The sequence below is a fragment of the Phodopus roborovskii genome, unplaced genomic scaffold (genome assembly GCF_943737965.1).
Source record: "Phodopus roborovskii unplaced genomic scaffold, PHOROB, whole genome shotgun sequence".
NCBI classification, from domain to species: Eukaryota; Metazoa; Chordata; class Mammalia; order Rodentia; family Cricetidae; genus Phodopus; species Phodopus roborovskii.
The window spans coordinates 9,927,758-9,943,786 of NW_026126460.1; the positions used below are offsets into that span (position 1 = coordinate 9,927,758).

At 43.9% G+C, this 16,029-nt stretch overlaps 1 protein-coding gene across 1 annotated transcript in view; it reads left to right on the forward strand.

Annotated features, from left to right (window-relative positions):
- Window positions 1-4,445, forward strand: part of Pard3b (par-3 family cell polarity regulator beta) — a 948,779-nt gene extending 944,334 nt beyond the window's left edge. Inside the window, 1 exon segment of the mRNA XM_051190339.1 lies at window positions 3,986-4,445. Within this exon segment, the coding sequence (XP_051046296.1) occupies window positions 3,986-4,343 (358 nt within the window). The 3' untranslated portion in view covers window positions 4,344-4,445.
- The last annotated feature ends 11,584 nt before the right edge of the window (window positions 4,446-16,029 follow it).

A 16,029-nucleotide genomic window follows, 5' to 3' on the forward strand; every position in this document is an offset into this window, starting at 1 on the left:
CTGAAGCCATCCCTGTGAGTTTCCAAGCAAAGCATAAGTCTCTGTGTTCCAGAAATGAGCCAAATCAGAAAAATAAAACCAGAAATTTGGAGGGAATTTTCAAAGAAGTTCACTCAAATTTACAAGAAAAACAAATACAGTCATGGTTCTCTTTCCTACAGTAAATATGGCTTCTGTGTAAGATTTTTAAATTGGGGGAGATTCCTCATTATTTTAAAGAAGTTAATAATACATACAAGTAAGACTCTTGGGTCACATGAAGAATTCAGAGTTCTGAGGCTCTGACATACTTGCAGTTTAGGCCCTTGTTTTGATCAAAGTCTCCTGAGGAAGCTGGCCTGGACTTCTCAGGATTGGCTCAAGGCAGTCCCTCAGGAAGCCTTCTCCAGGACAGACTGAATTTCTGCTCTCCTCATCAACACTCAAATCTCACACAATCATAGACACTATAAAAGAAAAGATTAAGAGAACAATATCTCAGCTCTTTCTTTCTCCCTTGTTCAATTCTGTGGCTAAACAGGTAGTTTTATGGTTTGAACCTATGACTTCATTATGTTTCTGCAGAAGAGCTAACATTCATCATTTTCATAGTTGCATGTATCAGTGTGATTTGGAACATACCTGAAACTATCCCTATGAATTTCCAAGCAAAACCTAAATCTTCCAGCTTCTGGAAATGAGCCTACTCATTCTGGGAAAACAGAAGCTTAAAAGAGTGTTCCCCTCATGGGATCGTTGGGTTAGAATATTTGGTGTCCAGCTGATGGTACTATCTGGGGAAGTTGTGGAATCTTTGGTCTATGTGACCTGTATAAAGGAAATGAGTTACCCTGGAGTGAGCCTTGTGGGTGATGTCCACTTTTGATTCCCACACGCATGTGAAGAGTTTAGCCACATCCTCCAGTTCATGTGTCTGCTCTGCCTGCCTTCTCCATTGGGATGACTGTTCCTCTTGAAACTGTGAGACAAAGTGAACTTCCTCCCCATCACCTAAGTGGCTTCTATCCTACATCTTGTCTGTGTGCTGGGGTAGGGGGTAACTTATATAGGGGCTTTCTTTTTTTCTACTTAAAAATCGGGTTTTTTCTACTTAGAAATTGCTACTGTGCCTGTGTGTGCCTCTCTCTCTCCCTCCCTCCCTCCCTCTCTCTCTCTCTCTCTCTCTGTGTGTGTGTGTGTGTGTGTGTGTGTGTGTGTGTGTGTGTGTGCGCCTGTATATGAGTATATATGTGTGTACGTGATCCATGGAGCTAGAGTTACAAGAGGATGTGAGCCATCCCATGGGTTCTGGGAATAGAACTATGACCCTCTGCAAGAGCACCCTTAACCTCTGAGCCATCTCCGCAGTCCCCAGAAATGGTTCTTTTAAATGTTTCTATGAGCATGCACATGTGATAATACTCCCAATAGTTTAGAAATTGTTCTAGTGAAAATATGTAGAAAAAAAATGATAGGCTGGGAGTGGGGGCCGGGTCATAAACAGCAGCCTGAGAGGAAAGTGCTCCCAGTGGTCTTTGAACTTTTGACCATGTTTTTTCAGAGCAACTCATTGTTTTTTCTTCTCCCTGAAAAATTACAAACAATAACTGTTATGATGAGTTCTACAGAAAAAGATGCTTGCCATGCTACCTCTGCTTGACAAAAAGCAGCATTTGACTTGGTGCCTGCCACATGTAAGCAAACTCCCCAACATATAATCCTCCTACAGAGAAACCCTCTGGGACTGTGCTGCTATCTTGGGGTCGCCCTCTCTGCCCTTGGAACCCTCCCTCCTCCTCGAAGTGAGTGCTGGATAGTTACAGGGTGAGGTGTGAGAGAGGAGATAGTCTCCTTTCTGGCCCCACATGCACACTGTGGAGTTACTCAGGGTTTCGGGTCGCTCAGGGTGGCTTCTATCCCATCACCACTTGCTCTGGATTGTCTCTCCACAACTTAAAAAAAAGAAGAAAAAAACACACCCCAAGGCATTCTGTCTTTTATAATGTTCTGTTTTAAAAGAGAGAGATCTTTAGAGAGAGACCAGGACCTCCCTCCCCCCCCCAAAAAAAAGGCCTGGAATTTCTCCCTCCTCTCTTTCCATTTTAAACAGGAAACATTCCCGCTAAGAGAGTCCAGAGGGAGTGTTGGTTGCGTGTTCATTTTAGGCAGATCATGTTTGTGTGTTGCAAATGTCAGTGATTTATCCTAAGGACTTAAAATGAGTGCAGAGAAACCACATGTTCCACTCCATGCAGAGAAATACCTCGGGTAGCTTTTGAAAGAAAACACAGGTTAAGGATTTTTTTTAAAGTGTTTCTGCAATCTCTAGCTTGAGCCAAAGGAAACAGAAATGAGCACGGTGGTTGAAAGAAGAGGACTTTAATTTTTCTTTTCTTTTTTTTTTATTTTTTAACCAATAAAAGATGCAATGAGTGCTGGAAATTTTCTACATAAAAAGTGAAATTGTCAAGGAAAGGGATGGTGGAGACTGGGTCCTTTATTTTGTAGGGTCATAGTGACAGATGATTGGCCTGCTCTATTTGTCATGGGCAATTTAGCATAGAGCAAAGAGGCCTGAACTGAGTAATAACAGCTGATGCTATAAATAACTCATACGCAAACAACTTAATTTTTTATCTGAAAATTCTCACTAATGAAATTACCACCAAATTCGTGGATCTATCATTCATTATTATACATAGCAAAATTAGGACACACACACCCACACAGATAAATGTAGATGGAAGACTAGATCATTCATCCTTAGAGTTACATTCATAGGCAGCTTTCCCTGAGTTCGGAGCTTGTCAAATCATCACTGATTTGGGGAACAGGGCTGTTTTAACATACAACACCACAGATTACAGGGTGATTTTGACCCCCATTGACAGCGCCTGATTAGCCACAGCTACAGTATTCTTGTGACCCTGTCATTTCTTTCCAGTGTCCAAGCAGTCTGTTCTCTGACACTGGCAAACTTTTCTGTCATCATTATTGTTGGTGTTTCTCCTTTTAAAAAAAAAATCTTGTGAGCAGAAGAATAAAGATTGGAGAATCGGTGGTGTGGTGAATGGTACTGGAGGATATGTGCACAGAGGTTGATTGGAATTTTGAGGGCTGTAAACAGAAGTCATGTGTCTCACCCCAGACTAGCCAAGATGCCATCATCTGCACATAGTCTAGAGATGTATTGTTATGGTGAGATTAGATGATGTTTGTCTTCACTAGAAAGTTCCAGACAGGTTTGTTTCCCATTAGTGTATGTTCTTGTCCTGGACCCTTCTGTATGCTGCCCATTATACAGGGCAACTTGGTTTTTGCTACTGACTTTGTGGTAGACCTAATTACTTTTATCACAGTTCCAGGTGGGTAATTTCCCAGCCCCGAGTTGAGAGTTCTTTGGGGAACAGTAGAGGGGAGGCACACTAATTCATCCATAAAGGGGTGTGACGGCAGCCACCCAGACTTAGCCAAGGCCACACACAGCCCATTCAATGAGCACCTCTGCCATCTAGGAGGGAAATGAGTACAGTTTGTGAGGACTCTGACCCAGAGTATTAGTTCTACCATATCTCATACAGACTTGGGCTCTAACAGTCACAGGCTTAACAGAGCCAACCTTCACTTTGTAGAGGAAACTAGTAATAAAAGTGAATACAAAGGGGACATAAGCAATGCAGGCATGTGTCTCTTCTCATGTACCAATGTGAGTGTAAGCTGTCCTAGGTGGCCTAATAGCCTGTGGTGTCAAGGGCCTGAGTTCTTGTATTCTTGTTGCTCTGCCTTCCCTGGTTTTCACCTTGAAGTCTAAGATGGGGGAGGGGGGAAGGAGAAGATTCCCTCTCCTGGTGTTTAAGGGTACATATCTCATCTGCTCATCTGCTCATAGACGCTTGCCCAGGCCTAGGGTGTGGTCACAGCCAAATGCAGCCAACACGGAAGCATACAGTCTTCATGCGAGAGCAGCTCCACAGCTCCTGACACATCTCTCTGCTTTTGTTCCTAGGGGAGGCTCAGCAGATCCTGTGGACTACCTGACAGCAGTGCCCCGAGGGCGCTACAAAGAAAGAGAGCTTCCATTCTACCCAGGGCCTTATCCTGTACATCCCCCAAGAGGGAGCTATGCCCACCCCCCAGATCTGAGGGTGGCAGACCTCCGATATCCACAGTACTACCCACGCCCACCAGCCCATCAGCACAAAGGACCCTTCAGACAGGATGTTCCACCTTCCCCACCTCAGCACCAGAGAGGTCCAGTCTATCAGGAGATGGGCAGAGCAGGTCCCCGAGGGGGCAGCCCTGACCAGCACCCCTATCGTAACCAGGACCCCAGGCAGAAGAACCCCATGACTGCAGCCGTATAGCTGAATATCACAGAGATCTGCCAAGCAAAGAAGACACCCACCACCACCTTTGCCCTTGCTAGTCCCTAAGACCTTCTTCAAGTTAAGGTGTCCCATGCTGATCAGAAGAGGAAAAGGTGGAGGGAGGCAGGGGTTTGGAGATGTGGATTCAAAAGGAAGAAGGGGGTGGGGTCATAAACACGTACTTCCTGATACTTGAAAGGCTTGAAGAATTGGTTGGTTGGAGGAGAGTGGTAATTGATTAAGAATCGATGAAGATGACTATAGTAAACGCAGGCTAGAAAACCAGCTGATCACAACCCCCACCCGTCACTGCACATAGCAGAGGTAGCTGTCTTGACCAGCCCTAATCACACACTCAGAGACTTACTCTCAGCCCTACCTTTGGAGCTGTGATGCCTACACAGTAGCAGAGTAGAGATGTTCCAATTATGGGCATCCTCATTAGCACGGTATCTTCACTGAAAACCAAATAACAATAATCATGACCGTTGACCTCTGAGATGTTTGACCTGAAGGAAGGCTGTGTTTCCTTATTTATAGCTTACCTTGGGTTCCTGGTACTATTTTTTTTTTTTTTTTTTTTTTTTTTTTTTTTTGGTACACAACTTTCACATTCCCTAGCTTTTGATAGAAAGGCCAGTATTAGTGTCCTGGGGCAGGGGGGTGCAGAGCTGTCAGGGCTTCCAGAAGGAACTCATTCCAGCCAGAACCAGTGAGCAGGGGGAGAGCTGTCCCATGGTCCTTGCTTTTCCCTCCCCCAGGCCCTGGCATGCTTGCTTGGAGATGGCTCATTTCAGAGAGTCCTCCCCAAATGCCTGTAATTAGTTTAACTGAGACCTCTACTTTTAGATTTCCACTCAAGGAGTAAAGTATATGTATGAGTAGGTTGGGTAAAGGAAAGAGAGCCTGCTGGTCAGGCCACACAGAAAGCAACATCCTAGGATGTCAGTGCCAGACTCAGTGCCAAACAGTACCCATCTGCCCCTGGGTCAGTGAGGAAACTGGTCACCAGCAAGAAGTAGTTGAAAGTGTGTGGGGGGAGGGGTGTATTGTGTGTGTATGTGTGTATATGGTATGTATGTGTGTGTATATATGTGTGTGTGTGTGTATGTGGTGTGTGTGTGTGTGTGTGTGTGTGTGTGTGTGTGTGTGTGTGTGTGTGTGTGGTGGGTGGGTGTGATTACCAGTATGGAGAAGAGAAGAGAAATTGCCTTCTGGAAGTCTGATGAGGAAGGAATCAGAGGAAGTAAAGGGAGAAGAAATTAAGATTAAATCAGTCTGCATCTGCTATATCTCATTAACAAATGTCAGGGCAAAGCTGAGGTCTCCACCTGATTTAAAAGACAAAGAAAAAAGTATTCCGGCTTGCGAAGCTGGAAAGCCGCTCTTGCTTCCTTTGAGCTTTTCTACATGACAGCATCCCAAGTGTCCAAGCTGATCCAAATGGGAACACACCTAAAAGACTGAGACATGGCAGACATGGCTAGACCTGCACTGTGAATTTCTCAGTGACTGCTGAGAACTTTAAGCCACTCACATTCCCTCTTCACCCCCATCCCCAAAAGGTCTTTAGTTCACTATAGACATGTTTTGGCTGAGAGTAGACTATCACTGACCGACAGAATTTACTGAATTGTACTATTCTAAAATACATAGAGTAGCAGCCATCTGGCCCGATTTCTTGTTCTTCTGTTTTGGGGGGGGGGGGTTGTTTTGTTTTTGTTTTAATTTGTTATGCAAGATGCATTAGATGCAAGAATGATGCAACCGCTGGTTTTAGACGTAAATAGTGTCATTTGCTCAACGTCAAGAGAGATCATTATCTAAACCACAATTGCTGTGGCCCTCTAAAAAATTGACTGTCACATTGCTTTTTGTCCTCTGCCATCTCTCTTCAGCCAGCACCTTTCCACATCATATGCAATTTGTCCAGTGGGGTGCAGGACCTCAGGCTCTGCCCAACAAGACACTGTGGCTATGCTGTAGTGTCCCTGGCCACCATGCTGAACAGGACCTTTCATCTGAGCCAAGGAACCCTGAAAGAAAATGATACAATGAAGGAAATGCAACTTTGGAAGCATTAGATCAACTCTTAAGTCAGGCATGGTACCAATGCCAAGAAACCCAGCAGTCAAGAAGTCAAGGCCGGCAGACTGCAAGCTGGATGCTAATCTGAACTGCTGGCTGAGTTTAAAACCAGCCTGGACTATATAACAACCCTGTGGGGTTTTGGTGGGGGTAGGTTGTTTTTTGTTTTTAAACATTACTCTTCAAATTTCTGTAAAGCACCGATTCTACCCAAGGCAGAAGTTTCCCCTTGCAGGAAGGCCGGACCACTTACAGGTGGGCCATGGATAGGTGACAATGGCATGCTGAAGAAAAATGGCACGAGGATGACTGCTGACACACAGCCTTTATGTGCAGGCTTCAGAAAATCTGTTTCAGACCTTGGCTTTGTGTTGTACACACAGTCCATCCAATAATTGCTAATCCTGAGAGACACTTGGAGGCTCATTGGTATTATTAAAGAGAACAAAAAGGAGATGATAACAGCTTTCTTTTCTTGCTTAAAAGTATAGCAGTCGCTGCATTTGACCCTGCCCTAAAAAAACACTAACATTGTATTTGTGACAGAGGCTGCATCAAGCCAAGCAACAGTTAAGAACAGCTTGGGCAGTGAGGTTTATAAGTGCTTGAGTGCTATCCCTCCGACTGTCTCCTCTCCGCAGTTCCAGGACCGTTTTCCAGAGTGCTAGGAGAACAAGGGGCTGTCTGCAAGTCCAGGCTACGACCAACAGGTACCCAGAAGGAAATAGCTACCGGGATATTTGCAACCTTGAGAAAACTCACTCAGGTATCTTTCTGTAGCTGGGAACAGAGAGAAAGGTTTATCAAGACCTATAAACCTGCTACTTGGCCATCTAGCTTCACCTTTCCTCTTTCCTTCATTTCTTCTATGACTAAAAAGATAAGAGAGAACAGACCACTGAAAATCTTTAGTCCCTAGAGAATTCAGTCTTCCACAAGAGAGAGGAACACAGCTCATTGGTCCATCACGCCCATGGGCTGAGGCACCATCCTTCTTGGCTTAATACTGTTTCCTTCCAGAATTGAATCAGTGAACAAACAAAATAACATTTTCTTAAATCATGATTCCATAGCAAACAAAGCTTAGAAAAAAATTATTCTAAAACTCATTATTTTGAGACTTTTCAGAACATCTGTGTTGAACCCACAGGACCTCATGAAGCAAAAGTCTGATGTATTCAATAGCATCACAGAGAAACAAAGCCTTGGAGGCTTTATTGGAGCCTTATTTCTGGTGCTGACAGAATAAAATTAAAACAAGATCCACTGCCTTAAATTTTTTTAGCTAAATCTACCTTGTGAAGGATCTTCCTGCAACTTCAGGATCAGAAAGGTGGTTCCTCTGTTCCCTAGTCCACAGAGGGACCAATACTATAAAGAGTAATTACTTTCCCCCTCACTGAAAATCAACAGCATTTGGCTTTGTTTGCTTGCTGCTTAGTGTTTGTACAGTGTTACTAAATTTCAGGCCTGTGGAAGGAATGGAAATGTGGTTGATAAAGAATGTGGCTCTGTAAAGTTCCCATCAGCATTAAACTCTGAGATCCATTGTGAGCAGTGTTCCAATTGGTGTTAAATTGGGTAGACATCTCATCACTCCCTGGTCCATGTGGACAGAAAGAAAGTCCGTGTTTCAGTCAATTAGGGAGGACAGAGTTCCATTCAAAAAATTTCAAAATAGTGTTTTTAACTTTGTGTAGAAATGAGGCTACAGGAAGATGGGAAAAGGAATTCTCCATAAGACACCCTTACAGAGTCACCTTTCTGCTAAAAGGGAAGACAAAAAAGTTAGAGATCTAACGCTAAGCCAGGACTCTCACATTGGAACCGTGGCTTCTAAGTGAAACTCTTCATCCCTCCTCTCCTTAAATTGGCATGCAATCACCCACAGTCTGGCTTCTAAAGTCAGGTTTGGCTACTAAGCTCAGAGTGGTAAGTGAACCATTCCCAAAGATTTGAGCCCATCTCTTGATCTTCAGAAAGTGTTCTGTTCCATCTGCAGTGAATGCTATTTACTACTGGAACATAAAACAAAACCTGTTGTTTATACCCTCACTTTCTCTGGTCTTTCCTGTTCTTTTATGATTACCAAGTCGTCTGTTCATACATTCTAAAGATAAATTATGTGAAATCATATTTTGGCATATGGGGATGGAGAGTGAATTCTATACAAAAATTTTTTTTAATATGATCCCATTTATATCACTGAAGACAGTTTGGATGTTATTGTATATGAGTACATAAATTTTTCATGTTTTATTTTCATTAAAATAAAGCTTTATTCAATCAATGAGGCATCAGTGTCTTGATTTGTTTGGGGAATCTGATGAATGACTAGGTAGACCTTTGCCTGCTCACTCTGAACACTCTTACACAGTGGTTCTCAACCTTCCTAATGGTGTGACTCTTTAATACAGTCCCTCATGTTGTGGTGACCCTGACTATGATGTTGTTTCTATCGCTCTCTCATAACTGTAATTTTGCTACAGTTACGAATCTCTCCGTCAATATTTTTGGAGGTTTACCAAAGACGTTGAGATCTCCATGTTGAAAACCACTGATCTAATAGTTGAGTAGCTCCATTGCAACACCCAAGAACAGTAGCAGGGCAAAGGGGCAACTGGTGCATGCAGACATGATTGGACAGAGAGAAGCTGAGCTACTCACTACTAACACCCACCAAGTCCACAGGAAACTCTGGAGGACACTGGACCCAAAGAACTTCTCAAGTGAGTATGAGAGAGTGGGCCTTTATGCCACATTGCTACCCTAGGAAGAGAAAAAAAACAATGGTCAGGCAGTTTTCTTAGGCTGAGGCACTCCCAGAGTCCTAGCGGCTGGGACCAGTTTTGGATGGTCCTCACAGCAGCTGAGAAAGTAGTTCTTTTATGGAGGGAGATCAAAGCCTCCCATCATGGCAGCCACAACATCACTCAGCAATGATTGCCTCTTTCATTCTAGAATCACTGTCACCCCATCTATGGAAGGTCATCTTTAACAATATCACTGTCTGTCTCAAGGGCCCTCACTTATTTCCAGCCCTTTCCATTTTTTTCTAGCAAGTTCATCTACTTGGGCAATTTCAGGCAAGGTTTCATTAATCTCCCAGCTCTATCCAAGCTGACTGCTTTAATTCATATCTTATCTGAACATCCCTACTTTCTTTTTCTGGACATCCAGATAGTAATGTCCCCACAAGCCCTTTAAACTCAGTGTGTGCAAGCTTTCTCCCAAAATACCTGGTCTCACAATTCTGCATGTGGACAATGATACTCTCATATCCAGTTACAAGGCAGGAATCTGGAAGATGCCCTCCACCCACTCCCATGCACTGTATATACTCTGTAGACATTGTCCATCAGTCCTCAAACATGCCTGCACTTCCTGGTGCTGTGGCATAGCTAGGCTTGACCTAGTCACTGTCTCTCCTCAGCCTCTCCCCAGTCATCTACAGCATCACACTTAGCTCCACACTTACTCTCTTCAGCTCCCCTCTGTTCTCTAAGGCCTGCAACCTGCCTTTGTTAATACATCTTCCCAGAATACCTCCATGTCCACTCATTTCTGTAGTGGTCTAGAATTCTTGCATGCGATGTCACCCACCTCTATCTCTGTTTTTGGCAGGGGTATTTTTTTTTTTTTCTGAAACCAAAAACTGGCGAGACCACCCAGCTAGAGCCAGCAAGGTCTTTAAGAAAAAATATTGAAAATTGGTAGACATGGATTTAAAACATTGATTAGGTGTTAGCCACTAATTCACTGCATAACCTTGGGCAAAATATTTATCTCTCTGGCATTTATTGTGGAATGAACTTCTCCATGTGTCACAGAAAAGCCAGTTGTGTGCATCTCATCCCAATAGCACTCTGAGTGATGGCATGTTGGCAGCTTGAGATGGACTAAATTAGAAGCATTTATGCCACAGAGAATGGATGTAAGTAGCACACTTGAGTGCCTTCTATCCTGGAGAATAGGTATCAAGAATTTATCAGTACACCGTGGTAATAACCATCAAGAGACTGCAGACAAGATGAATCAGCACATAAAAGCACTTTCCCAGCAAGCCTCATGACCCGAGTTCAATCCCTGGAATCCTTGGAAAAAGAAAACTGACTCCTCATGTTGCCATTGGACTTCCACAAATGTAGTGTGGCATGTACATGAGCATGCATGCATACCCCCCCACACACACACACACAGACACACACGCACATGCACACACATACACACAGGCATACACACATGCACACACACACACACATACACACACACACAAGACAAACATACATTATTTAAAAAAAAAATTATCACCAAAAATACTAATCTCTGTCCTGACCATATACACAGGTATGTGCACATACAAACATACATCCTAAAACCTCTCTGGGTTTCTCTACCACTCGCAAGCTTAAGTTGTAAGTCCTGAGCCTTTTAAAAGCAGCCCCATCTTTCCTGTCTGTCTCTTACCTTTCCTCATTTCCCTACTATTATTTCAATGTCTTACATTTAGTCTGAACACACTGTGCCAAGGCCGTAGCAATACAAACATAGCTGTCTCTGCTAAAATGCCCTATAATGGACCCTTCCTAGGCCCTGAAGTCCCAGACCAGGCAGCTCTTTCCCTAAAAGCCTTGAGGTGATAAAATGGCTTCCTGACCTACATCTCAGCTTCGAAATCAGAGATTCCTACAAGCTAGAAGACCTGATGTTTGAAGATTTGAAGATTGTATTTCTTCACTACATGGGGCCCAACTTTGACAAGGTAGACCACACAGCTGAAGGAGAGATGTGAGGGTTAGACATGCTTCCGTTTCAAATATGGTCACAGAGCCATCAGGCTTTGCTGCAGGAGCACACAGACCCCAGTTGCATGGGGAACCAAGAATGTGTGGTGGGTATTCATTGGGATAGCATGGATCCTACCTGAGGGAATGTGATTGATTCATTCCTGCACACTGGAGTCCTAGCTTTCTGATCATCCCAAGAGTAGCTGCCCCCACAGGGAGCTAGATCTATTATTGTAAACTTACTCCTGAAAGTGATACACATAGGTACAAGGAACTCAGTTATCTGCCATTGAACAGACCAAGACATAGTCCATTCCCCTCCTCCCAGCACAGTTGGTAATTCCACACTGTATGTTACTGAGATACCTTCTGCAGATCCTCAATAAAACTTTTATGACTGGTATTACAGTGATTAGTTTCCAAGTCTGTGTGGCCATCTAAGGTATACCGTATTTGTAACACATTGCCTGGCTCTGGCTTTATGTTCTAGAGATATTTGTTGAATCAATTTGAATGAAGAAATGAGGTGTGAGGGCTCTTTCCCTGAATTGTTGGGATGCAGACATTCCTCCTTCAAGCTCAGACCATAAATCTCCAAGTCCTGTTGTTAAAGTTCGCCTGGCAGTACTCTTGAAGTGAAGGGTGTTAGCTCAGGTGGGCATGCTGGAGCCTAATTTAAAACATGAAAAAGCAGGCCAGGAGATTGTAAATGCAAGGGGTGATGCATTATTTAGAGGGTAAAAAGAGACTTAGGTAAAGAGAAAGTGTATTACTTACAACCGACTAAGATGGAAATACTTTTAGTCACACATGATTACTGTTATTATTGTATAATTCCTGGATTTCAGGAAGCGCTTTGCAACCACTCGCATTACTTGTTCCTTTCAACAGCCATGGATGGTGAGTTGGAACAACTCTGACTTTCCACAAAGAAGCCGAGTCCTGCATACAATGGTACTAAAATAAAGACTTAATGAAAGCTGTTTTGACGTGTCCAAAGAAACCATAGATTATTTTGTGTCTTAGCAATTGAAATTCTCTTTTAGTGACCATGCTTGTCCTGACTAATTATTGTTTATATCTCGTGCTGAATATTTCATGATCATAGTAATTTTGACTTCTCATGTAGTCAAAGTATATTGGGTTCTTACTTATTTTATATAGGAGGAAGCTGAGGCAACAAGATGTCAATTTCTCTTAACCTGGAACTGAAGGTAGATGGAAAAGCTAAATCCACTTTATCCCGTCTCTTTGTGACAGCTTCCTATGTGTAGACACTATGCTAGGCTCTCTCCTTTGCCGTATGTGTGGCACTGGGCACTCTACTAACTTTTATTAAAAGATCCTCTGTGACATGGGACAACTGTGCTCCCCATGTGTGCTTCCCCGTCATTGGACTCTCAGAGGTCACTGGTAATGGTTGAAAATTCCTCTGCTGTTGCCACCTCAAAGACAGTTGTGTTAGTAACTCTTGCTGCTGTGACAAAAGCAACTTACAGAACAAAGGATTTTGCATTGGTCATTTTGATGGTGTGTCTCTTGTGAGGTTTTTTTTTTTTTTTTTTCTCTCACTCTTTAAAGGGATATAGACCATCATGGCATAGGAGGTGCTGGGCATAGGACAGATAACCAGAGAGAAATGAATGCTGGTCCCTGGCTGTCTTCCTGCTTTTTCCATTTTATTCTGGACCACGGGATGATGCTCTCCATATGTTCAGAGTAGATCTTCCCTCCTCTGGTAAACCTCTCTAGGCATACCTAGAGGTGTGTTCTAAATTATTCCAAACCCAGTCAAGCTGACATGGAGGCTCAACAGCACACCACTTTAAGTATTACCCTTTGAGCTTGACCCTTTGGCTATTGCAAAGCAATCCTCCCTACACAGCCCATATACTCAAGTTCACTGAATAATCATGAATGTGCGACAATTTACCTTTAACTGAACCCTCCCAACCCTTGTTTCATGTCTGAGCTCTCCCGCCTACTCAATTTAATAAGAATACAACAATAAAATGACAATGGTAGACCAAGAGATCCCACCACAGACAGCCTTGAGTTCAAACCTACAGGCTCTGAGAGGAGAGCTCCACGCCCATAAAGAGCTGAGACAAGGCTGGATGTGAAGTGTATTTGAGGAAGTCCCATTGCCCAGGTCTGTGAGAGAATACCAACTTTGGCCACAGAGGCAGGGAGTTCCTATGAAGATACAGCATCTGACATCACCTTAAAGAAGAATAGAAACAGGGCCGACAAAGAGAGACATTGTCTTTCCAGTTAAAGAGCAGAATGGAAGGGTCTAGGTGAAGCCAGGAAGCTCCCAAACAGATGTGAGTGGGAGGCAAGAGGAGGCTTATAGGTTGTTGGTAGTAGCCAGGAGCTTTCAGTACTGAATTAGAGCCAGAGACCAGCCTACATGGTTTTTTGGTTTTTGGTTTTTGGGTTTTTTTTTTTTTTTTTCTCCTAACTTACCCATTGGATCATCAGATTTACGATTTATAAATCAGCCATAAATGAAGACAACTAGCCGTTAGGATTTCGGATCCAACAAAAACAAGCTACTGAGTTTCTTGAAAGAATCCCTCCCACAAATGGATGCTTAAATAATAATGGCCTTGTAAAAGCACCATGCACATAGACCTGGAAAAACTCTAAAGTCACTTTGTCCTAGAAAGACAGGGAAGCCAGCTCATTTGATGCACAAAACTGACACTAGTTTCCATGTCCATTTAGGTGGACACAACCCCTCTCTACTCCCGAGAAAACTGAGGATGTAGGAGTCAATGAACGAGGCATGCTAGTTCAGGGTCACATGGCTTCAAAACCAGCTATGACCTACCCCCCCCCCATTCTCTCTGAAGTGATGGAAGGACAGTGGGGATTAAAGGCAAATTCTATCGTCCTCTCTTTTAATTATTCACATGGTCCACGATGATTACCATTTAAAGTGTGTGCAATGTTAAAGGTAATTCCAAACCTGTAAATGCAGATTTTGACATTTCAGTCTCAGGAACAGTCAGCCTTATATTAGTCCCCTATATACTAAATTGTGATCTATATAGACAGCAGTTTTGAACGGGATTCAGGCAAGTAAGTTGCAATTCTGATTGAAGTCAGACAGGTAGATGAAACTTTGATGACTTAATCCCTCCGGCGATTAAAGGTATAAGCAGACAAGGGCCCTGTGCTGGGAAGAGGCTGCCAGAGAATTTATTAAGAGCCATAAAGTGCAGGGCCATAATTTCAACAGGTTATCAGCTTCCACAGCTAATTGTTTTCCAAGGCTTCCCGGCTCAGACCCATTCAGCATCCTTATCACCTGGGAAATGTGCACTCCCTGGGATATTTTCCAGCAGGCAGCCACCTCTGTCCCTGCAATCATGGTGGTATTTTTGCTCAAAGAGTTGTGGATTAGATTTAAGGGCTGTCCCAGCCACAAAGGGAAGCCTTGCTGATCTTCAGTGAGAGCTGTGGCGTCGCCCTTTGATTTATGGAAAGTGCTGCTCAAACCCAGCCCTCTGCTTTATTAAAGCAGCTTTTAGTCAGCATTAAGCCTCCCCAGCTTCCAGGCTCCCAAGAGTTCCACCACTCCTCAGTCAGTCCCTTTGATAAGCAGCACTCTGGGTGATTGCAAACATAGCGACTTTGCTTTGGGCCTGCCCACAGTCTTGCCTTCCTTGACCTTCCAGGTGTGAGCTGGGGGCAGGGTGGGAGAGGGGTCCCTATATGACTAAGCACAGACCCAGCCTTCTCCACAAGTGGCCTTTCAATATCCGTTTTCTGACCCCATCCTGACCTTCTCAGTATGGCAGTGTTTGGCCTGAAGCTATACCTCTTCATGGTAGATTTCTTTTTTTCTGTTGCCCATTCAGGCTTTAAAGGGGAAGCCTTAGAAAGAGGCAGACACCGGCTTTGGGACCTGCTTTCAAAGGCACTTGCTCTCTGAGCTGTGTTTTGAAAAACCAAGTGAAAGGATGGAGGACCTCCCGCCCCCAATAAAGGGCACCGTTAGATCAAAGGGCATTTACATGTCCGTCGGTGAACAATCATTTGAGGGCATCAAGTGTGCAAGCCATGCTATGAGTATAGGAACTTCACTGGTGCTGTTACGTAACATCTTCCCACAACACACAGCCTGAGCTGTGCAGGGGAGGCTGAGAGGGGACAGTATTCACTATAGATGACAGCCAGGCTCAGTGTCCCTAGCTTTCACCAAGTGCTTCCCCAATTTCCCCTCCTCTTTGTCACTTCAAGGAACTCCTTGAGGCAGGGCAGATAATCATAGCCAGCTTGAGCCAAAATAGAGCTGGAATACCTAGCAGAGACAGCCTCCTCTCTCCCCCATTGCAATTAAGTGAGAGCCAACTGGGCACTCTGCTGAATGGGTTTGCAAGGGACTCTGGCACGGAAAAGCTGGATGACCCCGCCAGTGACTGACCATCTGCCAGCCTCAGCTACCTCCTACCTAACTATAGGACGCTGGCAACCATGGTGACCTTGAGGGTCTGTCTAGTGAGGACCAAAGGAAGCATTTAGCACTGCAGCCAGGAGGACTCCATGTTACTTACCATCCGTGTTGGTTTTCACAAAGAATCTGATTGAAAGTGCAGATAGCATGCATTTACCAGGAGAACACTATTTCCTTTCGATGTTCTGCCTACATCAGCATAATAAACACTGGTCATCCCAAATAATCTGGCTCTTCCACCAACTAGGACTCAATCAGGCGTTACGATGTCTTCAACAGCCATCCCCATGCAGCTGGCTCATTTCGTTGTCTCCATTAGTGAACAGGCCTTTAACCTGTGCAG